Here is a 24,988-nt window from a genome sequence, read left to right as displayed (position 1 = left end):
ATTTTAAACACCTCCTTGCATCTATTATTTAAACCTTCCAGTGACCCTATGAGAAAGCTACTAAACTTTTTTGTGTTTTATAGGTGAAGAAATAGGCACAGAGAGATTAATTAATTGCCTGAGGTCCAACAGTATTCAGTAGTGGAGCCTGTTTTTGACCCTGGAAGTCTGACTGAGAGCTCACTCTGTTAATGCCACTACGCTGCTAACCTTTAAGGTGATGCAGCATGGAGAATTAAACAAGATTATCCAGATTCACCTAAAAGTGAATCTTTTGTGTGATGTACACAAAGTGGAAAATACCTCCCCTAAAACAACCACAGTCTAATGGAAAATAGATGTAAAAAAGTAATTAAAGTTATTTTGATTTCAGGAAGTTTTAGTGAAGTAGAAATGTTTGAGTGACAAGTTATCAGAAAACCCCCCAGGAAAAGTGCTTTGTAAGGTATTGGGCCTTGAAGAGGTATTAGATTTAGATTAGTAGGGAGGATCCTCTGTGGGAAAAGTCAGCTGAGCCAAGTCATGCAGGTAGGATGGAGCATGAAGTGTGTAGGATGATAATGAAACCAACCTGGCTGGAATTGAAGAATGTGAACTCGATGGATTAAGTTGAGTAAATTTGGGTGGGAATACAAAAGCTGAGCTGTATTCGGTAACACAGGTAATGGTTAACAGCAGAACTATGTCATGATGAAAGCTATATTTTGGAATACTCATCTGGCAGGTGAGTGGGATTAGGAGATTACATTGAGAGTTAGTGTGACCAAATTAATAATAATAATAGCCATTATTTATTGAGTTCCTATGTTTGCCAGGAACTGTGCTAAGCTTTTCAAGTCTGTTACCTCAGTGTATCAGTTAGCTTTCATTGAATAAGAAACCCCAAAACTTTAGGGCTTGAAGTTCATAATAATGGTTAACATTTATTGATGGTGACTCAGTTCTGGAGATTGGTTGCAGGACAATGTGTCCTTATAAACTTAATATTATTAAACTGCACGCTTTAAAAATGTTTAAATAATAAATGTTATTATGTTTACTTATCACAATTAACTAAAAATAATCAGTGACTTAAAATAACAACCATAATTGAGTTCACTATTCTCTAGGGCAGCGTTTTTCAACCGCTGTTCCGCGGCACACTAGTGTGCCGCGAGATGTTGCCTGGTGTGCCGTAGGTGCAGACAAGACAAGAATTTTATAACTTTTCACTATTTTGTTTACTTAATATTTCATAATAAAGTAATTATAAAATACTTTCTTTGTGTTTGATTCCTATTCAAGAGAATTACTTTATATATAGTCAATATAGGCACAGAGTTAAATTTTTTAACATTTTCTAATGGTGGTGTGCCTCGTGATTTTTTTTCATGAAACAAGTGTGCCTTTGCCCAAAAAAGGTTGAAAAACACTGCTCTAGGGAACCTGGGGAGTTCTTCTGGTCTGAGCCAGCTTGGTTGATTTCTACTGGTTTGCTCAGCTGAACTATTTGGCTTGTGGCTGGATAATCCAGTGGTTTGCAGACTGTAGGCTGGCCTGTCAAGGGGAGATTGGGCCATATGTGTCTCATCATCCAACAGGCTAGCCTCAGGACTCCACATGGCGACTAGATGAGGGCAAAGCCCAGTGTGCATGCACTTTTCAAGTCTCTGTTTGAGTCGCATTTGCCACTTGTTGGCCCAAAAAAAAAGTCACAGGGGGAGCCCAGGGATGTAGAGAAAGATCCCATTTTCTAATTGAAAGAGCCATAAAATTGTGCACCCATTTTATTTTCCACACCTAGTCAATCTCAACCGCAACCCTAAAGAGATAGGCCTATTGTTACTTACATTCTGTAGATTAAGAAATGGTAGCTTAAAGTAATTAAATAACTTGTTGGTCACCCAGCTGCTAAGCTCCTAAGTGGTGGTTGCAGGATGCCAACTGAGGTGTGTCTGAAGACCACCCTGTTTCTAGTTTGGAGGCCACCTGGGTGGGATAAAGAGCATAGGCTTTGACTGTTCCCAGACAGCTGATCAGATGCCAGCGCTGTCACATGTGCTCCCAGCACATAGCAGGCACTTCCCGATTCCTAGTTGCTGACTTCCCTTCCCAATTATGTTGTGTATTAGCTTTCTTGCTCCCTCCTTCCCTTCCTTTAACAAATATGTGGCTACCAATTTTATGCCAGATATTGTTCTGGTGTTGGAGATAGCAATGGTGAACGAGATTGGTGAAGACCTTTCTGTTATGAAACTTAGATTCTAGTGGAAGAGAGAATGGGGGAAAAGCAAATATACAATATTTCAGATGGAGATAAATACTATAAAGAAAAATAATAGGTCAGGGATCTGAGAATCTGAAGTCAGAGAGTTTGTAGGGTTCATATTTGGGTCTAGAGAGTGGACTTCTGGGACATGCCACGGGACCCAGAATCAAGTCCTGGCCTACCTGCAGGAGCCTTGTAATTGAGAGAGACTAAGACCCAGCCAGCCCCACCCCTTCAAGCCCCGCAGGGCACAGCCTCAGGTCCCCCGTCCTGGCCTCAGGTCCCTGGGCCCCCAGCATGACAACCATTCGCATATTAGCTCTTTGTTATATAGGATTTTTAAAAATTGATTTCAGAGAGGAAGGGAGAGGGAGAGATAGATAGAAACATCCATTCTGAGAGAGAATCATTGATCAGCTGCCTCCTGCATGCCCCCTGCTGGGGATCAAGCCTGAAACCCCCGGCATGTGCCCTGGACTCTTCAGCCCACAGGCTGACACTCTATCCACTGAGCCAAACTGGCAAGGGCAAGGGTCTAGTGTTTAATGTTAACATTTCAAAGTGACTATAGGATATCCAGTGGATATGACGTATGTATTTTTTAACCTCTCCTGTTAGATACTTCAAATATTTTCCACTTCTCTTTTTAAAAGAATGTGGGGGAGATTGTGGGCATGTAGGAATGTATATTGGGAACTCTACACTTTCAATTTTCCTGTAATAATAAAACAACTCTAAAATATAATCTCTATAAAATGACACACATACACAGCAATTCTTTCTTTTATGCTTGCATATCAGAATATGGTTTGTTGTGTTTTTTGTGTGTGTGTTTTTTTTTTCTGGAAAAACAGTACTTGTTTTCCTTAAGAAAGAATAAATTTCACGAAGCAGCTCGTTACAGCTCACTGATTTGAAAGGGGAAAGACATCTTAAAAGGAATAACTAGTTTTCCAGAGACTAGTATACGATTACCAGGTGTTAAAGAAAAAACAGCTGTACAAGTAGTTAAAGTGGTGAAAACAGATTTTACTTTAAAAAGCTGTTGCAATAGGGGAAAGAAATCTCATTATAGAACTAGGCTCAATTCTGAATACAAGGAAAAGTCAAGGAGCAGGCAGAGTGGAAGGGTCTTTGGAGGGAAAATTTCTAAGAGGAAACATCTGGGACAAGAGCTTTCTGGCACAAAGACTTAATGGGATTCTTGCTGGGGGATGGCGGGGGAGGAGCCCGGTCAGACCAAGGCTGGTCTGGTACCCAGGTTTGGGAAGTTTGGCCAAAGCATATTAGCAGGATTTTTGCAAAAATTGGGCGATGCAAAGATAGACACACAAGTGCAAATGTGGAGGACTCAAGGGAGTTTTGACTAAAGTTTGCCCGCGGAGAGATGCTGTCACGGAGGAAAAAGCAAGCTATTTAAATGTGGGCTGTTTCGTTAGCAGCCTGTGTGTTCTGGGGAGAAGGAGAATGCAATGAAAGGGTTTGCCAGCCAGAGGCCGAGGGGCATGGCCAGCCGTGGGGCGGGGCCGGCCTCGGGGCGCGGGGCGGGATTCACTCCCAGCTCGGCCAGCCCCCGGCCTATTAAGGTGGAGGGAGAGCCCGCCCCGCCCCGTCGGTGGGCGCCTCCCAGCTCCGCTCGGGTCTATGGAGGAAAAACGTTGCTCAGGCTGCACAATTCTGATGGCCGCAGCCGCCTGCGGCACCAAGGCCATGTCCCTCTTCAAGCGGACCTGGGTGCTGAGCCCCGCCGCGGCGCCGAAGGGCGCGGGCACCCCCTCGCGCTCCTGCCCCTGGCCTTCCAAGGACTGGACTCGGGGAGAGGGCGTCTGCGCTTGGCTGCGGCGTCCAGCGGCTGCCGGCTTCCTGCCCCCGGCCCACTCCTGCTCCTCGACCACTGCTACCTCCGTGTGTCTTCTCTGCCCGCAGGACTCGCTCAGCAGCAGCTTGAAAACTTGTTACAAGTACCTGCGCCAGACCAGTCGCAGTTTTGCAGCTGTTATCCAGGCGCTGGATGAAGAAATGCGGTGAGTGGCTCCTAGAGCGCTTGGAGTCTTTACAAGCAACTTGTTGATACAGCCCCTAGCATTGCACTGGGCGCTCGTGGCTGGTTAATGTGTGCCACTTCAGTAAAGGAAATGTTCCCAGGTGTTTGTTTAGTTAGGCTGCCCTTCCAGGCACCTCGCCATCTAATACTGTTCCTGCACGCCCAGCTCTTTCAAGGGAGGGGTGGGGGGAATGTTTATTAACCTTTCTTAGCCTTGGCCCGTGAACTTGTTTCTGAGCATGCCATGCATTTTTCTTGGCTTCACTTAGACTTCTCTATATTTCTAGTTTACCGGGTTAATTTTTTTCAAGTTGCCTCTGCAGATTACATTTATACATGAATTTAAACCAATTGCCTTTATGTATGATAGTATTTATGTTGTGTCTTTTTATTTTATCTGAAAAATATTAGTTCCATCTAAACATTTGGTCTTTGGCCTTTGTACAATTCTACATTAGTTCATCGTAACTCAATCTGGGAGTAGTAATGACATAGCTGATAAGTTTATTTTATTTTATTTTTATAAATAAACCACAGAAGTCCATTGCTACCATCTAAGAACAGAAAACTAAGATATTTCAAGTATGAAAGGCTGGCTGTTCTTTCATAGTTCTGCAGAGTGAAGGGTTTAGAAAATGACCTGCTATAAATGAGTTGTTATTTCAAAATAAATACCTTTGGAAGTTTGTTCCAATGCATTAATAGTTCTTCCTTTTTTACAGCCATGCAGTATGCATATTTTATCTGGTTCTCCGAGCCCTGGACACTTTGGAAGATGACATGACCATCAGTATAGAAAAAAAAATCCCACTGTTATACAACTTTCACTCTTATCTTTATGAACCTGACTGGCGGTTCACGGAGAGCAAGGAGAAGGATCGACAAGTGCTAGAGGACTTCCCAACGGTAGTGGAATTAGAGATCTCTTCTGCCTGTGGTTATTTTATAACTGATGATGCAATGTCAGTAGCCTGCATACCTGTAGAGAACAGTTAAATAAGCAATCAGAGGGCAATGCAATATAATGTGATTGCTAAGCTAAACTGTCTGGGTTAGAGCCCCAACTCTCCCACTTACTAACTGGTGCTTAGTTACAAAGCCTTTCCAGTCCTCACTTTTAAAAATCTGTAACAGAGAGATAATAGTACCTACTTCATAGTATTGTGAAGATTAAGAGTTAATAAAGTTCTTAGAATGGTGTTAGCTACTGTTATTATTGGTAGAGTGTTTGGAAGTCCCATGTTGACTCCTGTGGGAAGATGCCTTCGAGTTCCAGTGTCATAAAAGATGGATTCTCAAGCTAACCCACAAAACCTGTTCACTATAATGCAGTACCCTGACTTGGGTACTGTAAGCCTGATAGCATGGACAGCAGCTGTGGCGTAGGGAGCAGACACGCAGCAGCTGGGGTGAGGACTGAAAAGCAAGAGATCCTCTGTGGCTTGTAGCGCTGTGATGCTGCATAAGTTCCTTAACTTCTTGGTGTCACAGTTTTCTCATTTGTAACATTAAAGCTACCAGGATTGAATAAGCTCACATGTCTAAGTTACTTATAATAATCCTTGCCACATACTGAGTATTCTGGAAGTAATTAGGTGTTCGGTCCATTCTGTTGGAGTAAAGTGAGTTATAATTAAAACTCGAGTTTTAGGAAATCCCACAAGTTGATGTGATACATGGGGCAAGGTCCTGCTTTTCTGGATTTGCATGTCTTATACAAAAATAAGTGATTTCCTCATATCTTATGAAGTTTTGATATAGCAAATTCTCATGTTCCCTAAGAGCCCAAAGAAGCCCTTCTGTATGTACACAGTTGCCAGAATTCTGGGGGAAGAATGATTCTTATATGGCTCTTGCTATTGAAAGAAATCTATATTCCTGAGTGGAGAGGAGAGGAATCCAATCATAAAAGAATGAGAAAGACTCCTTTGGAGCAAGGGCTGGTTCAGATTACTGAGATTATGTCTTCAGTGTCAAAGCCAAAAATACTATACAAAATAAGAAAAAAGTCTGAAGAATAACGAGAGTTGATACAGTGCAATACAATATAAAAGAAGAAAGGAAAAGGATCTGAAAAATAATTAGGTGAGGAATTAGAGCTCACAGGTTTCTCCGTTATACTAGTGGGCTTTCCTAGTATCTTTTCTTCATGCACTTGGGATCACCCCAAGAACCTGCAAATCTGTAGCAGTTGTGAAACAGAATCACCTGGAGGGGTAAAATAATAATAATAATAATAATAAAATAAAAATAGGTCCTGGCTCACTTCATTGGGCATAACTTGTTAATATTAGAGAATATGTGAAATGGGCTCGGAGTCTGGAGCGAGTCTGCAGTGCTTTCTCCTTCCCTCAAGTTTCCCGGAAAACACAAAGCTCTTCATTGCCACTCTTTCCTAGATATTTTTGTTTTCATTTATAGAATGTATAATTATGTAACAAGTACCAAAGAGTTGTTGGAGGGGATGGCTCAAATTTAGCAGTGAAATGTTTGTTTTGGAGTGTTTGTTTTTAAGTCTGAGCTGCTGCTGCTCCTCCCCCATGCCACTGGCCTTTCCTCTCTTATAAATAGAACTGGCCTGGCCAAGGATCTGTTGAAAGAACCGATCTTAGGGAGACTCAGGGATCCAAATAACCTTTGGTAGACTTGCTCATTTGTTTCAGTTCACAACAGGAATTGCCTTTGGTTTTGCTTGGAGCAGCTGTTGTAGAAAGAAAGTTCTGGAGAAAGTGGGTTTATTTTTTTATGGAATTGGGGGAGGGGGGTTAATAGTTGATGTTCATAGAGTAACCCTAAAGTATCTTAGACTTCTGAATCCCTTTGGTGTCCTGCAACCAGCTGCTTTTCCCCCAGGTCCTTAAATTGAGGGATTTCCTGAGGAAGTTTTTCTAACCTTTCTGTAAACACAGATCAGTATTTCTCACTTTTGATGCAGATTAAAGTAACTTATAAACACTTCTTTTAACTTAAGGTATTTTGCAGTAGCAATGAATTTTAAAAACATCAATAGTACTTTTTTACATAAGAGCTTGGGCTATGGGAAAAAATATTGTGTAGCATGTCTCTGAATGAGAGTTGTGTAAAAGTTAAAAAGTGTGGCCTTATAGTGGAGGAAACACTAGTTTTGTGATACAAATTTGGGAACTGATGATAGAATATGGTTGGCTGATCACTGGAATATAAACTCTGCAGGATGTGAGTTTCTGGTCATTTCTGGCTGGTTGTCCCATGTCTAGACAGTGCTTATTACATAGGAAGTACTAAATACATTAGCACAAATGAATCTTCTATGAGGTTTATCTGAAATGAAGCATTCTTCCTAAAATTACATTTATGCTCAGTTTTATATTGAAGCATATCAATTATTAAATATTAGAAAGATGGGTATATATATAGTGAGACTATGAATTTTCTTGAGTCTAGAAACTAGCATTTTTAGACCCTTCTATTTTAATATTTTTTAAATTTACTGAGTTTATTATTCAATATGTAGAAGTGTTTTTTTAAAATATATTTTATTGATTTTGTACAGAGAGGAAGGGAGAGAGATAGTTAGAAACATCAATGAAAGAGAGTCATTGATCAGCTGCCTCTTGCACACCCCCTTCTGGGGCTATGCCCGCAACCAAGGTACATGCCCTTGACTGGAATCAAACCTGGGACCTTTCAGTCCCTAAGTCGACACTCTATCCATTGAGCCAAACCGGTTCCAGCAATATGTAGAAATGTTGATGTTAGTTACCGTATTTTCTGGCGTATAAGATGACCCCCTAATGTTGCAGTTAAAACATAGGTTTAGGCCTATATTCACTGTATAAGACTACCTCGCCACTTCAAAGAAAAGACTTACTTTGCCATCAAGATCTGCAGGTAATTTTTGTGCAATTTTGGTCTTTTGCCCCCGATTTTCGGTTGACTTTTTTTTGTTTCAAAAATCATCTTATACGCCGGAAAATAATCTAGATGTTAGGTAGGCATAATCTAGATGTTAGGCTTATAGATGAATCATTTGGGCGCCTTTATAAGTTTACTACTGCTTTGCTTTATGATCTATAGGTACCATGTTGGTTCCCATTGTAAATATATATTTTCTGTTTTTTATATCTCCCTTTCAGATCTCCCTCGAGTTTAGAAATCTGGCTGTGAAATATCAAACAGTGATTGTCGACATTTGCCGGAAAATGGGATTTGGGATGGCGGAGTTTTTGAATAAGGACGTGACCTCTGAAGAGGAGTGGGACAAGGTTAGTGTGTCCCTATAAAGCGGTGTGGGGGGCATAAGACAGATCTGGCAGTCCTCATCATGAAGTTCAGAAGGAGAAAGTTATCCACTAGTTCCAGGTTTTCTGGTTTTACAATCTGTTTATTTTGTCATTTAAAAATGAATTTTACTTATTGTTAATTAGTGAGAGAGAGAGAGAGAGAGAGACATTGATTTATTGTTCCACTTATTTATGCACTGGAGTCCCTGATTCATAGATTCATGCACTGCTGGAGTCCCTGGGCCTGGCCTGTGCTGCGCCCTCTCACAATCCGGGACCCATCAGGGGATGTTGGAGAGCTTGTTTCAGCCAGAACCCACAGGCCAGGCCCCACTAGAGCACAAATGCATGCACTGGGTCTCTAGTAGGCCAAAGTAGATACAACTCATCCCAGAGGTACAGACATTAAGCTTATAAAAGTGTTTCTGACTTGCTGTGAAATTTTAGGTAAATGGCCAGATTACTTCATGTAGTATAGAGATATTAGTATTCAGATCTTAAAAATGTATTTTTTGTTATTTTCTTCTTTCCATTATGGACTGTGTATGTGTGTATATATCTTAGTATCTGAGTCATTTCAAGTTCCATCTTAATATAAGAATACTTCTAAACTGTTAGATTATGTATGTTTCCTTAGAAATACAACTAGTTCATGAAAATTTACAGGTATTAACTTTGGATTATAGATGCTAAGGGGTGAGTACCTCTCTAGAACTTTCCCATCCTCTCCTTACAGACATAAGACAATATGAAATGTTCCAAGTTTCTTGACATCCCCCAATTTGTATTGTGGTTATAAGCAAATATGTGTGGGAATGGCTTTTCTTTCTGACGTTCAGCTGTGAAAGATGTTGATCAGGGTAGGAGTTAGGGGCTGGGAAAGTGCTTACCTAGACAAAGTGACCTAATTGACCATGGGGACTAAAGTAAATATCAAAACACAAGGTAGGAGGAAGGAGGCTTGCCCATTGTTCATAGAGTGGTGCTTATGAGATTTAATTTGTCATCCCAGTGGAAGCAAAGAGGTTTCAAACATCTAAACTGTGTACATATTTTGTATCTTTATAGTGCTTAGATTAGAATCACAATCTAATAGTGCATAGATGTTACTACTATTCATTGAGTGAGTGCAAGTCCAAGGTCTGGCATCTTAATTTTCAAGCTTCAGAACTTGATGGCAACATCTTTGAAACTGCTGGTCAATGCTTCCCAAGTTAGCAAGCGTTTAATTGCTGCTGGAATATCAGTTTATGAATTTAAAGTTAAAGCAAAACTCCTGGCCAAGAATCAGCACTGGTTATCTGCATAGTAACTTCTTTTATTGCTGTGCAGATCTGCCAGGAAACTGAGTTATAAGTTGTTAAATAGAAGTTCTGATCAGATAAAATTGATTTTAAAAGGATTTTATTTTTTCCTTCAATTTTGGAGAATGATGAATATTTTCATTCTAGGAGTATTTCTTTCCAAAGAACTATTATCTTCAAAGAAAATATACTTCTCCTTGGACAGCACTATGCATGTACCTAATGTTTTTAATTTCTAGTAATTCTTTTAAATTTTTTTTGTAGTTGCCCACAACTCATTTCCAGCTCTCTAATTCCTGCACATCTTTACTCTTTTCAGAGTCTTCCGCTCCTGGAACATATTTCAAGTGCTTTCTCCTTGACTAGTATCTGGCTTTGTATTACTTTCAATCAGAGATACTTTACATAACTCTCTCCAGAGGGTCCTTCTTGAACTACTCCTCACTTCTAATTGTCTAGTGGACATTCATTTTAGAAAAGCATTGCATTAAGTTGCTTTGGAGAATACTCTTCAGGGAAAGATAGTTTTGACAAACCACTTTTATGGGTAAATACTTTGATAATTATTAGCTTACCCTTTTAGAGAACAGCAGTTTGAGGAAAGTTGCTAAGCCTGCCTCTTAAGCCAGACTACTTGGCTTTGAATCCTTGGTCTCTGCCTTCCCAGATGTGTGGCTTTAACTTCCCAGATGAGCGATCTTGGGCAAGTTAATCAACTTCTTTGCCTCAGTTTCACTGAAAAAGTGATAACAGTATGTGCTGCAGCCAAATCCGGTTTGGCTCAGCTGTTGAGCGTCGGTCTGCGGACTGAAAGGTCCCAGGTTCGATTCCGGTCAAGGGCATGTACGTTGGTTGCGGGCACATCCCCGGTAAGGGGTGTGCAAGAGGCAGCTTGTCGATGTTTCTCTCATCGACATTTCTAGCTCTCTATCTCTCTCCCTTCCTCTCTGTAAAAAAAAATATGTATATATATACAGTATTTTAAAAAATAGTATGTTCTGCAAACAGTGTTTGTGAGATTGTATATACAGGAGGATGGGGCAAAATGAGGTCTACAGTTGTTTGTATGGAAATAATACAATAATTAATAAATAATTCTTTGTGTTTTGAATATTCACAATAGTAAACCTATTTTGCCCCACCCTGTACAAAGTGCTTAAAACAGTTTAAGAACATCCTGGTACTCCTTTGTTTTTTTGTATAATGAGGATTTTGAGATACTGCATAATCTTGAAATGTCTTCAAGATTAGACTCCATATTCAAGTTTCTATTAGAATATATTTTATTCCCTCATTGCCTTCACTCCCACTTTTGGATATAAAAGGTTTACTGTACTAGTTTATTTTTTAAATAACCTTTTATTCTAGAAATATAGAAAATGCAAGTAATAAAAAAAGATAACACCAGCCAGAGGTTACTTTTGTTAAATCTTTTGTGCACATCCTTCTAGGATGTTTTCTAGTCCTTACATGAACATAGTGTATATTGTTTTTGTTTTTATTTTTAATCAAAATGAGATCTTATACATTCTGTTTGGAGACTCTACTTTTGTAGCTAATGATCTCTAGTATTTTCATTTTAGTAAAAAATTTATTATTAAAGTACTTTAAAACTAATCTTTTACAGTACTGTCACTATGTTGCCGGGCTGGTGGGAATTGGCCTTTCTCGTCTGTTCTCGGCCTCAGAATTAGAAGACCCCTTAGTTGGTGAAGACACAGCGTGTGCCAACTCCATGGGCCTGTTTCTGCAGAAAACAAACATCATTCGTGATTATCTAGAAGATCAGAAAGAAGGAAGAGAGTTCTGGCCTCGAGAGGTAACAAATTCAGGGGACATGGGGGAAAATAATTTAAAACACTTTCTGATAACAAATCCCATTAAACTCCTTTGGTTGCAAGTGACAGAAATGCAAATCAAAGTACCTTTAACAACATAAGAGAATGTATAAGGTAGGCTAAGATTTAGTTTGCTTCTTGTAGATAGATTGGCTGAATCCAGGGGTTCAGACTGTGAATCAGGCTCTGTGTCCTTTCTCTTGGCAGGCATTCTCCAAGGGGGGCTATAACAATCCATGACTCACAACCTACTGGCTTAAAAAAAGTTCTTAGGAAGGTCTGATTCACAGGGCATGGTTCTCTCAATCAGTTACTAGAACCAGAGGGCTGAGTACTTTGTCCAGACCTGGATTATATCTTCCCAACACACACACAATGGATTCCTGGCCACCTCCACCCTTCTAAGCAAGAAGGATTCTAGAGCAAGAAGAGGGAAAGATTGACACAGATAGTAGGGTGCTGAAGGTGGGGGGTAGGGGTAGAATGGAGGGGGTCAGTGGGGGAGAAGAGGGGGACATTTGTAATATCAACAATAAAGATTTATTTTAAAAAATAGAGGGGAAGTATGCTAGATAGGCAAAAACTACAGATGCTCATTTAACAGACAAGAGTTGATCTTTAACAATTAAAAAATAGGAAAAGGAAAGGCTTTGACAAATTGATTTTTATTCAGAAGGAAAGCTAGAGAACCTTATAACTATTTGCTGATTTTCTCCCAGCATTTACCTTTTGCTTTCCATAGGTAGCAACCCAGGCATGTGCCCTTGGCTGGAATTGAACCTGGAACCCTCAATCCAAAGGCTGATGCCTTATCCACTGAGCCAGGGCTACATTCAATTTTGTAAAATATATTTTTATTGATTTCAGAGAGGAAGGGAGAGGAAGAAAGAGATAGAAACATCAATGATGAGAGAGAAGCATTAATTGGCTGCCTCCTGCACGCCCTGTACTGGGGATCAAGCTTGTAACCCAGGCATATACTCTTGACCAGAATTGAACCCCGATCTTCAGTCCTTAGACTGATGCCAAACCACTGAGCCAAACCGATTAGGACTACATTCAACTTTATTTTGTAATAGTTTCAGGTGTAGACAAGCATACTTTACAAAGTGGGCCCCCATTATTTCAATGCACATCTGGCACAATACATAGTTATTACAATATTATTGACTATATTCCTTATAGTGTACTTTAAATCTCCATGACTGTTTTGTTACTACCCTGCTTCCCTGAAAATAAGACAGTGTCTTATATTAATTTTTGCTAGGTCTTATTTCAGGGGATGTCTTATTTTTCAATAAAGAAGAATACGGTACACATTTATTGTTAAATGAAAATAAAGGAAATTTATTACCTGTATACGGTACGGTAGTATGGTAGTTGTCAACACAAACCAGACAAACTGAATCCTACAGTATCAAGAATTTACTCATTTATTCAATGACAGTCATGTCATCATCTTCTGGAACATCATCATAACAATCCAGTTCCTGAATTTCCTGGTGAATTTCTTGTGAATCCATTTCTTTCAGAATCAGTGGACCAAATCTCTCATGTTTAGCAATAGCATTCTGAGACAGAGCCTAGGGGGGTCTTATTTTCAAGGTGATGCCTTATATTTCACTGAGAGGGAAACCTGTAAGTAAGTCTTATTTTCGGAGGATATTTTATTTTCTGGGAAACACGGTACCAATTTGTACTTAATCTCTTCACCCGGTCTCCCAACCTTCCTTCCCTCTGGCAATCATTAATCTGATCTCTGTATTTATGCGGCTGTAAAACCAAGTGCTTTTAAAGTGAAAAAGGCAGGTGTCAAAGAGGGAAAATATTTGCAACTTAAATCGCAAATAAAGAGTTAATATTCCTAATATTTTTTTTTTAAATGCTAGGAGTTAAGAATAATTCCAAGTGTCCTGTAGAAAAATGGGCAAAGAGATAAGAACAGATAGCTCACAGAGAGAAAGATGCAAATGATCCTTAAACATTTGAGGAGAGGATCCATCCTACCCTTAAGAGAAAATTTCACATTAAACTTACCCCAACCTCAGACTTTATAGTTTTTCAAGCTTCCCAGATGACTCTAATATGCAGCCAGCGTTGAGAAAGAGCTCTTGAGCACCCTTTGAAACCATGGCTCAGAAAAGGGAAAACAATCCTAAGGACCTTCAGTGAGTTAGTGGTTGCCTGGAAGGGAAGCCTCAGTGTTCTGAGTCAGCCCAGTACCTACCCAGCATGCCATACTGCCTCAGAGGAGCACCACTTCTGCAGTACTGCATACATTCCACCTCCCTCTTCTGTAAAATAGAAACACAAAAAGAACTACAAGTTGACCCTTGAACAACATGGGTTTGGACTGCATAGGTCTGAATATATGCTGATTATTTTTCAATAAATATATGGTCAGTCCTCCGTATTCTTGGATTTCTCCAGCATTCCATGATTCAACCAACAGTATTTTCAATCTGCCTTTGAGAATCCATGTATGTGGAGGGCAGAGTGTATTATTCTGTGCCATTTTATACAAGGGACTTGGGCATCTTTAAATTTTGGTATCCACTGGGGTCCTGGAATCAATCCCCTTTGGATATCAAGGGATGACTGTATTTCAGTTTGGGGGGAGTCAAAGTTATATGTGGATTTTCAACCAAGTATGATTATTGACAACAACTGAAAACTTTTTTATATACGCTAGCCTAATGGCCTATTTTTTATGGTTGTATTTGTACCTAAACAGTCAGATCAGGTAGCCATTACCTACTATATCTCCTTTTCCTCACTTATTTAGTCTTAGCTTTATGCTCGCCATCCGTCTGTATGTTGGTGTCTAATCCTTTTGGTTTACTAGAGCTTATGCTCAGGTAGACAGGAAAGACCCAACAGAACATAATTCCCTACGTTTATACGTATTGGTCATGTGTCCTTTTTATTTGAAGGACAGCTTCTCTGGATGTAAAGCCTTGAGCTCACATTTTTTTAGTATCCTATCTGTTACTCCAGTTTTCTTCTGTTTTAAAGAAGCAGATTTGCCAAAACCGGTTTGGCTCAGTGGATAGAGTGTCGGCCTGAGGACTCAAAGGTCCCGGGTTCTATTCCGGTCAAGGGCATGTACCTTGGTTGCGGGCACATCCCCAGTAGGGGGTGTGCAAGAGGCAGCTGATCGATGACTCTCTCTCATCGATGTTTCTAACTCTCTATCCTTCTCTCTTCCTCTCTGTAAAAACTCAATAAAATATATTTTTTTTAAAAAATAAAGAAGCAGATTTTTCAGCTGGCTGTAGAACAGTCTAAGGATAACTTGATTTTCTTTTCCTTATAAAGTCATGGATTCTTTCTCTTTTTCCTTTGTGGTCACTATCTAGATCCATTATCATTTCACACGCCAAGTGGTGCCATCCTAATTCTATCATGCTTTCTGCATTTACTAGCTGGAATTTTAAATTTTGCAAAAATGATGATCATGATGGCAGCTTAATGTTTGGATTTTTCCAAATTTTCACAAAAAGCTATGAAAGCAACTCGATTAAAAAACAAACAAACAACAAAAAAACACACACCCAGAATCTAGCCCCAGAATAACATGTTCAGAAACACTAAGTAATACAGCACATCCAGGAACTCCAAGTGGGTACAAAAAATATACCAACACCACAGACAAAACCTGTCCTGCCACCTGCACAGGAGAGAGCAAGGGCTGGCTGCATGATGTCTAACATTTGAAAGCAGGGGAGGCCTCAGAAGAGCTGGCAAATTGAAACAGTGGGATAATTTGAACAGTAGAGATTTTGTTTATTTTTTTCCATATATATTTTTATTGATTTCAGAGAAGAAGGGAGAGAGAGAAACATCAGTGATGAAAAAGAATCATTGATTGGCTGCCTCCTGTACACCCTAGGAATCAAACTGGTGGTCTCTTAGGTCATAGGTTAACGTTCAACCTCTGAGCCACATCAGCTGGACCAGATATCTTGTATTTTGTATTTAATATTCATTGTTAATTTGTAGGTGTGATAAGATGTGTACAGGAAAGGTCCCTAGTCTTATAGAAATTCATAATAAAGTAATTGTGGATGAATTGACATATCAGGGCTTTAATTTAAAATAATCCCAGGGCGGGGGTAGGGGAACAAGTTTGGCCAGGTGTCAGTAATTGCTGAACTTGGTAAATGGAGACATAGAACCTATTTTCTCCAGTACCATCAATCTTAGTGGGTTTAGATGCAGGTTAAGATTGGATAACACTTTTGACTTTCCATAGAATTTCTTAGTCTTTTTAGGCCTAATCATTGATTCTGGGGAGTGTGTTCTTTAGGAAGCTTGAGAATCCTATATAATAAAAGGCTGATATGCAAATTGTCCCCTTGGTAGTTCAACCACTCACTATAACATGTGCTGACCACCAGGGGATTGATTTGCATATTAGGCTTTTATTATATAAGATATAGGATTTTCAAGCAAATCCCAAAATGAGGACGTTATTTAACTTTTTCAGAAAAAAATGTTATATTAATTTTAAAGAGAGGGAAAGAGATAGAAACATCAGTGCATCACTATCAGCTGCCTCCAGCATGCCCCTTTTGGGGACTGAGCCCATAATCTCAGCATGTGCCCTGCCAGAAACCAAACTGGCAACCTCTTGGTGTATGGGATGACATTCAGTCATTGAGCCACACTGGACAGGCTGTTATTTCACTTTCAAGATCCAAGGAGGTGTAATGTTCTTAGAGTAGAGACCCAGCTCTTTTTCCCGCATATGGTTGTTCAGTAGCATTCTTATCAGAATTGGGAATGTAGTGTTAAACATTAATTATTTTGAGGCCTGGCAATCTTGAGAATGTTTAGCTTGTACCATTGTAGCTGATCTTGTATGTATCTGGTTATTTTTTATTTTTTTATTTTTATTTAATTTTTTTAATTAAGTTATTATCTGTGTACATATTTTACCAATGACCCCCCCTCCCATACATACCCTCCCTTCCCAGAGTGTATCTAGTTATTTTTTTCAGGAATAGACCCTTCTAGATTACAGGAGGCCTCTTTAGTTGGAGGCTATCAAAGTATTGCTTAGTTCTTGCTGTACTAATTGTCCCAAAGGGACACTTTCCCAAGTACTTTATGTTCTCTTGGGTTGTGATTAGTCCTTGACTTGTAGTTATAAATAGCCATTGGGTGTAGTTTAAAATGGACTAAATCTTGGTGAAAGATGAGGCAGCAGCTAAAGAAGATTCAACTGTGTATCAATAGTTCTTATTCACAAAGATCTTTTCATGTTGCTTGTACATTTTTCCTCTATGCACATCTTGATTTGTTTTTGATCTTTTTATCTGTCTAGGTTTGGAGCAAATATGTTAAGAAGTTGGGTGATTTTGCTAAGCCGGAGAATATTGACGTGGCCGTACAATGTCTGAATGAACTTATAACCAATGCTCTGCACCACATTCCAGATGTCATCACCTATCTCTCCAGACTTAGAAACCAAAGTGTGTTTAACTTTTGCGCTATTCCTCAGGTATGGAATAAGGCTGTGCTTGTTGTATATGGGAAATAGAGGTTAAAGGGAGTGGGGTGATGGTAGTGATGGGGGTGGGTAGAATGCATCTACTATTTTGGTCTGCTATATTCAGGAATATGGTTCTTTAAAAAGATGACTCTAGTTTATTTTCTTTGGCTGGGGGTAGTCAGTGTTTCAAAACACTTCCCCTTGCCCTATAACCACCACACTCAGCTAAGCCTCAAGGTGAAGTCTGCTCCTTCTCTATATTTATGGGGAATGCTGAGTAGGTGAAGCTATTATCATGAAAAAGTCTTAATGAAGCACCTAAAATTTGCTGTCCTATTTTTAAGACTCAGGCTAACAGAAACTGATCTTATGGGTCTAGCACCTTGATGCTGTAGGAACTTACACTGAAAATGCCTTTACCAGCCTGGCTGATGTGACTCAATGGATTGAGCGTCATCCCATGGACCAAGAGGTCTTGGGTTTGACTCCTGGTTAGGACACATGCCTGGGTTTTAGGCTCCATCCAGTAGGGATGTGGGCGTGCAGGGATCAGTGTGTCTCATTGATGTTTCTATCTCTCTCTACCTCTCCTTTCCTTTCTGACATCAATTTAAAAAAATACTTTTACCAGTTTTATTTATTTTTTTGTTTTATTTTTTTTAATCCTCACCTGAGGAAGTTTCTCCATTGATTTTCAGACAGAATAGGTGGGGAGGGGAGGAGGGAAGGAGGGAAGGAGGGAGGGAGGGAGGGAGGGAGGGAGGGAATGGTTCTTGGAACTAAGACCTGTGTGCCTGATTTAGGTTTTCATTTATCTTGAAATTTACCTTTGAGCATGGGAAACTACCTTTGGTTTCTTTTGTCTCCCTCCTCCCACTATGATATTTTTAAACGTATAATGATTATGCTCATTGTAGGGAAAATAGGATGAAAAACAAAATAGAAAAATCATATTAGATATTTTTGGAGAATACTTTTTAGATCTAATAACTAGCATGGTAAATGTTACATTGGTTTTTTCCAAATAAAAAAAGGACTTTCATGACTAAACTATGGAATCATTTAAGACTGCAAAGACCACTTAATTATTTTGTGTGGTTGGGGGAAAAAAGGAGGGGGGGTAAAAAGTCTTGACATACTTTCTTCATGGGAATTTTTTTTGGTTAGTTATTAGTTACATCTTAGTTCTTTGGCAGCTCTTTCTATAGAAGATTTTCTTGCCTTCTCATGATGATGAATGCCTACAGAGCCACTTCTTTCTTCTGTTTTATGAAATGAAATGAGTTAATTAGTGTTTTTGTCCTCTTGTTTCTTGTCTGTAGGTAATGGCCATTGCTACTTTGGCTGCCTGTTATAATAATCAGCAGGTGTTCAAAGGGGTAGTGAAGATTCGAAAAGGACAAGCAGTAACCCTGATGATGGATGCCACCAACATGCCAGCTGTCAAAGCTATAATATACCAATACATGGAAGAGGTGGGCTATTGAACTACTTGGATAAATTGTAGCTATTTTTATGATTTAATGGTGTGCACTTGTTTAAACATGTCATTTGGGTATTAGATGACCCTAACAGCTCACTGTGTTATGTAGTAAAGAAGTAGGAGTTGGTGGTCTTTGGTGTGTGTGTGTGTGTGTGTGTGTGTGTGTGTGTGTGTGTGTGTATGTGTTGGGGGGGAGGGTAAAAGTGAAATCTCTAATAAAATATGACTAGGTTGAAAAGAGCTTTTTTTCAAGGCTAAAACTCTAATTGCAAGGCCCTAGAATGGTGGTCCTCAAATGCAGTGGTTTTGCTTCCACCAGGAGACCTTTGGCAATATCTAGAGACATTTTTGATTTTCAGCTGAGCTGGGGGTGGCTACTGCCAGCTGGAGAATGGAGGCCTTAATATGTTCTTTTGAAGATTGAAATACTACAGAAGTATTTGAAAACATAAAATGACCTGTTTCACTCCTCCCTTCCCAGAGATAACCTCTGTCAATAGTTTTCTACGTCCTTCCGGTCCCCTGGTTACACCTTTATAGGGATGTGATTTATAATAGTGGGGTCATCCAAAACAGAATTCTACAAACTGTTATTTCTTCAGATATCTATTGCACATATTCCTGTGTTTCCTCTCTGTCTTTTATCTGACAAGTTTTGGACCCCAGCATTTATACCAGAGGCACCTGTAGAGGGTACAAGAGAAAATCAAATTTTTTTTTAAATCCTAAAATTCTTTTAGTGACTGGATGACCAAAATATTGCTGCTGATGATATTTGAGACAGTCCAGTTCACCAAATGGGCAGCACTTATTTGGGGGCCAGCACATAGCCTGGCATAGCAATTGAATAGGCTGATAGTATTAAAGTGAAGGAAACTTGAGGCCCTAACCCCAATGGAGCCATAATTTGGGCCCAGTTCTTCCTGACTTCACAACCTATTCGGTCCATGATGTTCATGATCCTAAGGGGTTGAATTAACCTTTCAACACTGGATACAGTTGGCCCTCCGAATTCTGTTTATACATTTGGGATTTAACCAACCACAGATCAAAAGTAATTATGGCCCTAACAGGTTTGGCTCCGTTAATAGAGCATTAGCCTGTGGACTGAAGGGTCCTGGGTTCAATTCCAGTAGAGGATGTGCAGGAGGCAGCTCATCAGTGATCTCATTGATGTTTCTTTCTTTCCCTTTCTCTCTGAAATCAATAAAAAATATTTTTTTTAAGTAATTAGGGAAAAAAGTTAGGTTGTTGCTGACAAGTACTGTATAGTTAAATCTATGGTGTGTTTGTCTATATTGAAGATATATAGACTTTTTCTTCTTGTTATTACCTAAACAATTCCCTAATAACTATTTACATGACAATTACATTATATTAGATGTTATAAGTAATCTAGAGATGATTTAAAGTATACACAGGAGGATGTGTTTAGGTTATATGCAAATACTATGCCATCCTATATAATAAAGGCTAATATGCAAATTGACCAAACTGTGGAATGACCGGTTGCTATGATGCGCACTGACCACCAGGGGGCAGACACTCAATGCAGGAGCTGCCCCCTGGTGGACAGTGCACTCCCACAGGGGGAGCACTGCTCAGCCAGAAGTTGGGCTCACGGCTGGCAAGCTCAGCTGTGGTGGTGGCACCACTAACGATGTCCGACTGCCCGCTTAGGCCCATTGTGGACATCCCTCAAGGGTTCCAGGACTGCGAGAGAGCACAGGCCGGACTGAGGGTATGAATTTCGTGCACCGGGCCTCTAGCTTTATATAAAGGACTTGAATGTCCTTGAAATTTGGTCTCTTTGCAGGGTCCTGGAACCAATCTACTGCATATACCAAGGGATGACTGTAATGCATTCTGGGCACTATTCATTTATATGAATTAGAAACATTTTTCTGTAGTACAAAGTTCAGGGAATGTTTTAGTTTCAGTTTTATTTATCATCAATTTTTAGAAAACCATTTTTAAAAATATATATTTTATTGACTTTTTTCAGAGAGGAAGGGAGAGAGTTAGAATCATTGGTGAGAGAGAAATATCGATCAGCTGCCTCTTGCACACCTCCTACTGGGGATGTGCCAATAACCAAGGTACATACTCTTGACCAGAATCCAACCTGGGACCTTTTAATCTGCAGGCTGACACTCTATCCAATGAGCCAAACCAGTTTGGGCAGAAACCCATTTCTTAAAATGCTGTAGGCAGTTCTATATTAAAATTCAGTTTTATTTTGTATTTTCCTTAACTATTGGAATGAAATTCTAGGTGTGATTTACAGTTGGATTTAGTGTAACAGTGTTGACCTCATGGCTGGCTGACCTCATTTTTGTTTTAGAATAAAGCCACGCCTGTTGCTTTACACATTGTCCGCTTCTGGTAACACAGTGGCAGAATGGACTAACTGCAGCAGGGCAAATAGTTTTTGGTTCTCTAAGAAAAAAATTGTTGGCCTCTGATTTTGGGCATCACATATTTTGTTTAATCTGTCTGAGTATTGTTTACATATATGACATTTTATGCATTCTAATATATAGAGGCTTATAAGAGTAGGTGTAAAAGTAACTATTCTAGCTTATGGCTGAGGAGGAGAAATATAAGGGGATTTTGGCCTTTAATTTTTGTATTCCTTGTCCTTACAGTATATAGTTCCATCATCTAAATTTTGTTTTGAAGAATTACAGTTTTATCCCTATCTCTCTTTTCTCTATATAGTTGTCCTTTGTAACATAATATTAGATATTATACAAAACTAGCATATTTCTTTATTTCTTTGTTATATGAAATTGCAGCTATGCTTTTGGGTGGGGAAGAAGGAAGATGGCAAGAATAAATTTGGAAAACAATTATTTTTCTTTAATTCCTGCTCTGTGCTCTTCACCCACTGCCTACTCCTCAGCTCAGATCATCACTTCCTATCTTACTAACCTCCTAACTGCTTTGTCAGTTTGAGTCGGTAAACATTTATGGAGGGCCTTCTGTGAGCCAGGCACAGTGCTAGGTTGGAGGTAAGAAGATGAATAAGAGGAAATGCTTTTGAGCTTGCAGTCTAGTTAGGGAGCAACTAGATGATTTCAATGTAAGAGATAAGGTAGGACTATGTACAGGAGAGTGGCGCTAGGCCCAACGGGGAAGGAATGTCAAGGCAAGTTTTCTAGCACAGCGGTTGGCAACCTTTTGGACCTTATGGACCACCAATGGCCCGCAGACCACTAGTTAGCAACCTTTGCTCCGAAAGGTTTCCTTAAACCAGTAGTCACCAACCTTTCGGACCTCACTGACCACCAGTTGGAGACAGCTGTTCTAGAAGACATATTGATAAAGTTAAGTCTTGGGCAATAGGTAAGAGCCAGGTAAAGGAATGTGGGAGCAGCATTCCAGCAGAGGGAGTGGTGTGAGCAAGGAAAGGAACAGTGTGCAGTAGTAAAACAACAGGCCTTCGTTTCTTGGGTGTGAAGAAGGAAGGGTGTGGTGGGCTCAGGGAATTGGGGCCTTGTGCTCTACATCAGGAGCTCAGACCTTACTAGCTGGCAATAGGGAGCCCCTTAGGTTGTCAAGCAGAGGTTTTAGGTCTCTGGCTGTGGAGAACAGATGAGTGGGTTTTGGTAGTCCAGCATAGAGGCAGGAGCTCAATTTGGAGGCTGGTATCACCCAGAGGAGAGTCCCTGGGGGCCGAACCAGGGGCTGTAATGGGAGGCGTGTGGAGGAGGAGAGTGGGCTCAGCAGATGTTCCAGAGGTTTGCAGTGGAGGTAGGTGTGGAGGCACAGGGAGGACTTCAGGATGATTCAGGAGACCTGTTTCTGCTCTTGCCTTTCTTCATCCAGTCTGTTGCTCATCCCACAGATTCAGTCTTGTCCTAAGATGTGTCTGCTAGTCTTTCCGGTATCGTTTCCCCTTCGTCATATGAAACTATGCTGGCATTACCAAGCACCTGCTGTGCTCCTGGCTGTGGGAGGTGTGGGGAGGGATGACCATTGAGGACCAGTGGCTCCCGGGGCAGCATGGCTCAGGCCCCCCTGCTTGCTCCATAAGGCAGGCTTTGGGACTACACAGGCCTGGGTTGATATCCTGCCCTATTAGTGGAGTGACCTGGGTTGCTACTTTCATGTTTTGTTTAGTAAAAGGGCATAAAATCCCTACCTGTTTGGAGTTGTTCTAAGAAGTCAACACACTATGTTTATATGGGTCCTAGGACTCAGTAAGTAGCACTTACTGTCTTTTCCTTTTAATAGATCTATCACAGAATCCCCAACTCGGATTCATCTTCCAGTAAGACAAGGCAGATCATCTCCACCATCAGAACACAGAATCTTCCCAGCTGTCAGCTGACCTCCCGAAGCCACTACTCCCCCTTTTACCTGTCGTTTCTCATGCTCCTGGCTGCCCTGAGCTGGCAGTACGTGAGTACCCTGTCTCAGGTCACAGAAGACTATGTTCAGACCGGAGAACACTGATTTGTTGACATGAAATAGACTGACCTTTTTTTCAAGGATGGATATTGGTGTCCCCTTTTCTCCCCTCCTGCTTTAATCCTGTAATTCTGTGGGCTCAGACCCTGGGAAACTGTGACATGCAGCTGCGATGAGAATAAAAGGGAACCTCACCCTCAGCACCTGGGACCTGGGGGTTGTGCTCACCTGTGCTCGGTGGCCGAGGGGAGCACTCAGTGGTGCAGGTCGGGAAGTCGTTGCACTGGGCCCGCTGACAGATCTGTGTGCATCCTGACTAGAGTTGTAATTAAATGTATTTAATTTGAAGCAACCTTTGAACTGTTTCTTTTCTCATTTTTTCTTCCATTGATTTGAAGGTAATATCTGTGAAGTTTACAGCTCTAGGTAATTTTTCTATTTCCTAAGAATGGCAGACTATGTTCTGCACATGAAGACTGGGAATGAACTTCTGGGTGTTCTGGTATTTTCTTTGAAGAGGTTAACTTTCAGAAAGATTGCCTTAGCCCCATTGTTGAAGATTGGTCTCTTCAAGGCTGTTTTTGAGATTTTGTAAAATAATGAATTGAAATACTCTGCAGTGGTCAAATGCAGTTCACTTGAAAGCTTGGGTGAGTGTGGCAGATAAAGGAACTCAAATATGGAATTAGTGCTTGAAGGACAGATGGTACCACGATGGCACCTGGCGCAGTACCAATAAGGACACAGTTGCCTGGCCCCTACATGACGGCCTGCTGGGAGCTAGGAGCTGCTGGGAAAGGGGCCAGTGGCAGCCACCCCACCCCTCCAGCTGGTAGCCTGCTTAGCTGCCAGTCTTCTCTGCTTTTGACCAGTTCTCTTAGCTGCTTTCAGGGTTTTAAATTCAGCTTTTCTTTTTGTACCAATTTATACACTGAAGTCTCGAGAAAGGCAAAAACCATGTTTAGGTGATTGGCTTGAAAGCTGAATGATACTTAGCCAATTCTCCTAGCGCCGTGTTCACCTTCCTCCTTACCCGGCCCAGCTGTTTTGATGTACTCGCACCCACAGTGCCTCCCTGAGCTCTCAGCTTGGACTAGGGAGACCTGGCCCCACTTGGGTGCCTGAAGCCCCTCAGCCTGAGAATCCCTTGTAGGGCGTTCCAGTGCTTTATAGAAGCCAGTAGTGCTTTGGTGTATGTGGCATATAGCCTCCTCTGTGCTGCAGTCATTTATGAAGTGACTTAGTGAATTTGAGGTTTTTCCAGCAGTGGTGTTGGAGTTGCATTGTTGTACACATGCCCACACTGATTTTCCTCCTGTGACAGCCGTCACTGGACAGTTGGCTTAGTTTTTCGGTCCAGGGAAGCTTCAGATAATTGGTTCATTTGAGGCTCATCCCTGGACAAACTAGTGACTTGCCATGTACCTGTCATTCAGCTGTGAACCAGACTCAAGAGCAATCTTCCAAGAGGTTTAAAGCATCAAAACTTGGTTTGAGACGAAACCGGCTTGGCTCAGTGGTAGAGCGTCGGTCTGCAGACTGAAAGGTCCCGGGTTTGATTCCTGTCAAGGGCATGTGCCTTGGTTTTGGGCACATCCCCAGTAGGGGGTATGCAAGAGGCAGCTGATCGATGATTCTCTCTCATCAATGTTTCTCTCTATTCCTCTCTCTTCCTCTCTGTAAAAAAATCAATAAAATATATTTAAAACACACACACACACACACACAAAAACAAAAACAAAAACAAAACTTGGGTTGAGATTCTAGAACAGAAATTTGTGTGAAGTCTAAGGTGAGTTCTGAAGTTCCAGGTGGACATCCTGGAAGTTTCTCCCGTGGCTCAGCATGATCTATGGGACTTGCTGAACTTGTGATTTGGTGACCTTAGTCCCTCTC

At 40.7% G+C, this 24,988-nt stretch overlaps 1 protein-coding gene across 2 annotated transcripts in view; it reads left to right on the top strand.

The window, feature by feature from the left end:
- Positions 1-23,440, top strand: part of FDFT1 (farnesyl-diphosphate farnesyltransferase 1) — a 28,201-nt gene extending 4,761 nt beyond the window's left edge. Inside the window, exons 2-8 of one of the 2 annotated variants that reach the window (XM_084886365.1) lie at positions 4,175-4,272; positions 5,015-5,198; positions 8,408-8,536; positions 11,486-11,677; positions 17,026-17,202; positions 18,516-18,668; positions 22,916-23,440. In XM_084886365.1, the coding sequence (XP_084742491.1) occupies positions 4,175-4,272; positions 5,015-5,198; positions 8,408-8,536; positions 11,486-11,677; positions 17,026-17,202; positions 18,516-18,668; positions 22,916-23,137 (1,155 nt within the window). In that variant the 3' untranslated portion in view covers positions 23,138-23,440. Of the gene's footprint in view, positions 1-3,857; positions 4,273-5,014; positions 5,199-8,407; positions 8,537-11,485; positions 11,678-17,025; positions 17,203-18,515; positions 18,669-22,915 lie in introns of those variants that run through there. The other variant, XM_084886364.1, reaches the window with a different exon arrangement.
- The last annotated feature ends 1,548 nt before the right edge of the window (positions 23,441-24,988 follow it).

The sequence above is a fragment of the Pipistrellus hanaki genome, assembly GCF_964339955.1.
Source record: "Pipistrellus hanaki genome assembly, chromosome: 5".
Classification (NCBI taxonomy): Eukaryota; Metazoa; Chordata; class Mammalia; order Chiroptera; family Vespertilionidae; genus Pipistrellus; species Pipistrellus hanaki.
The sequence above is the reverse complement of the archived record's forward strand: the minus strand, read 5'-3'. Positions and strand labels throughout refer to the sequence as shown.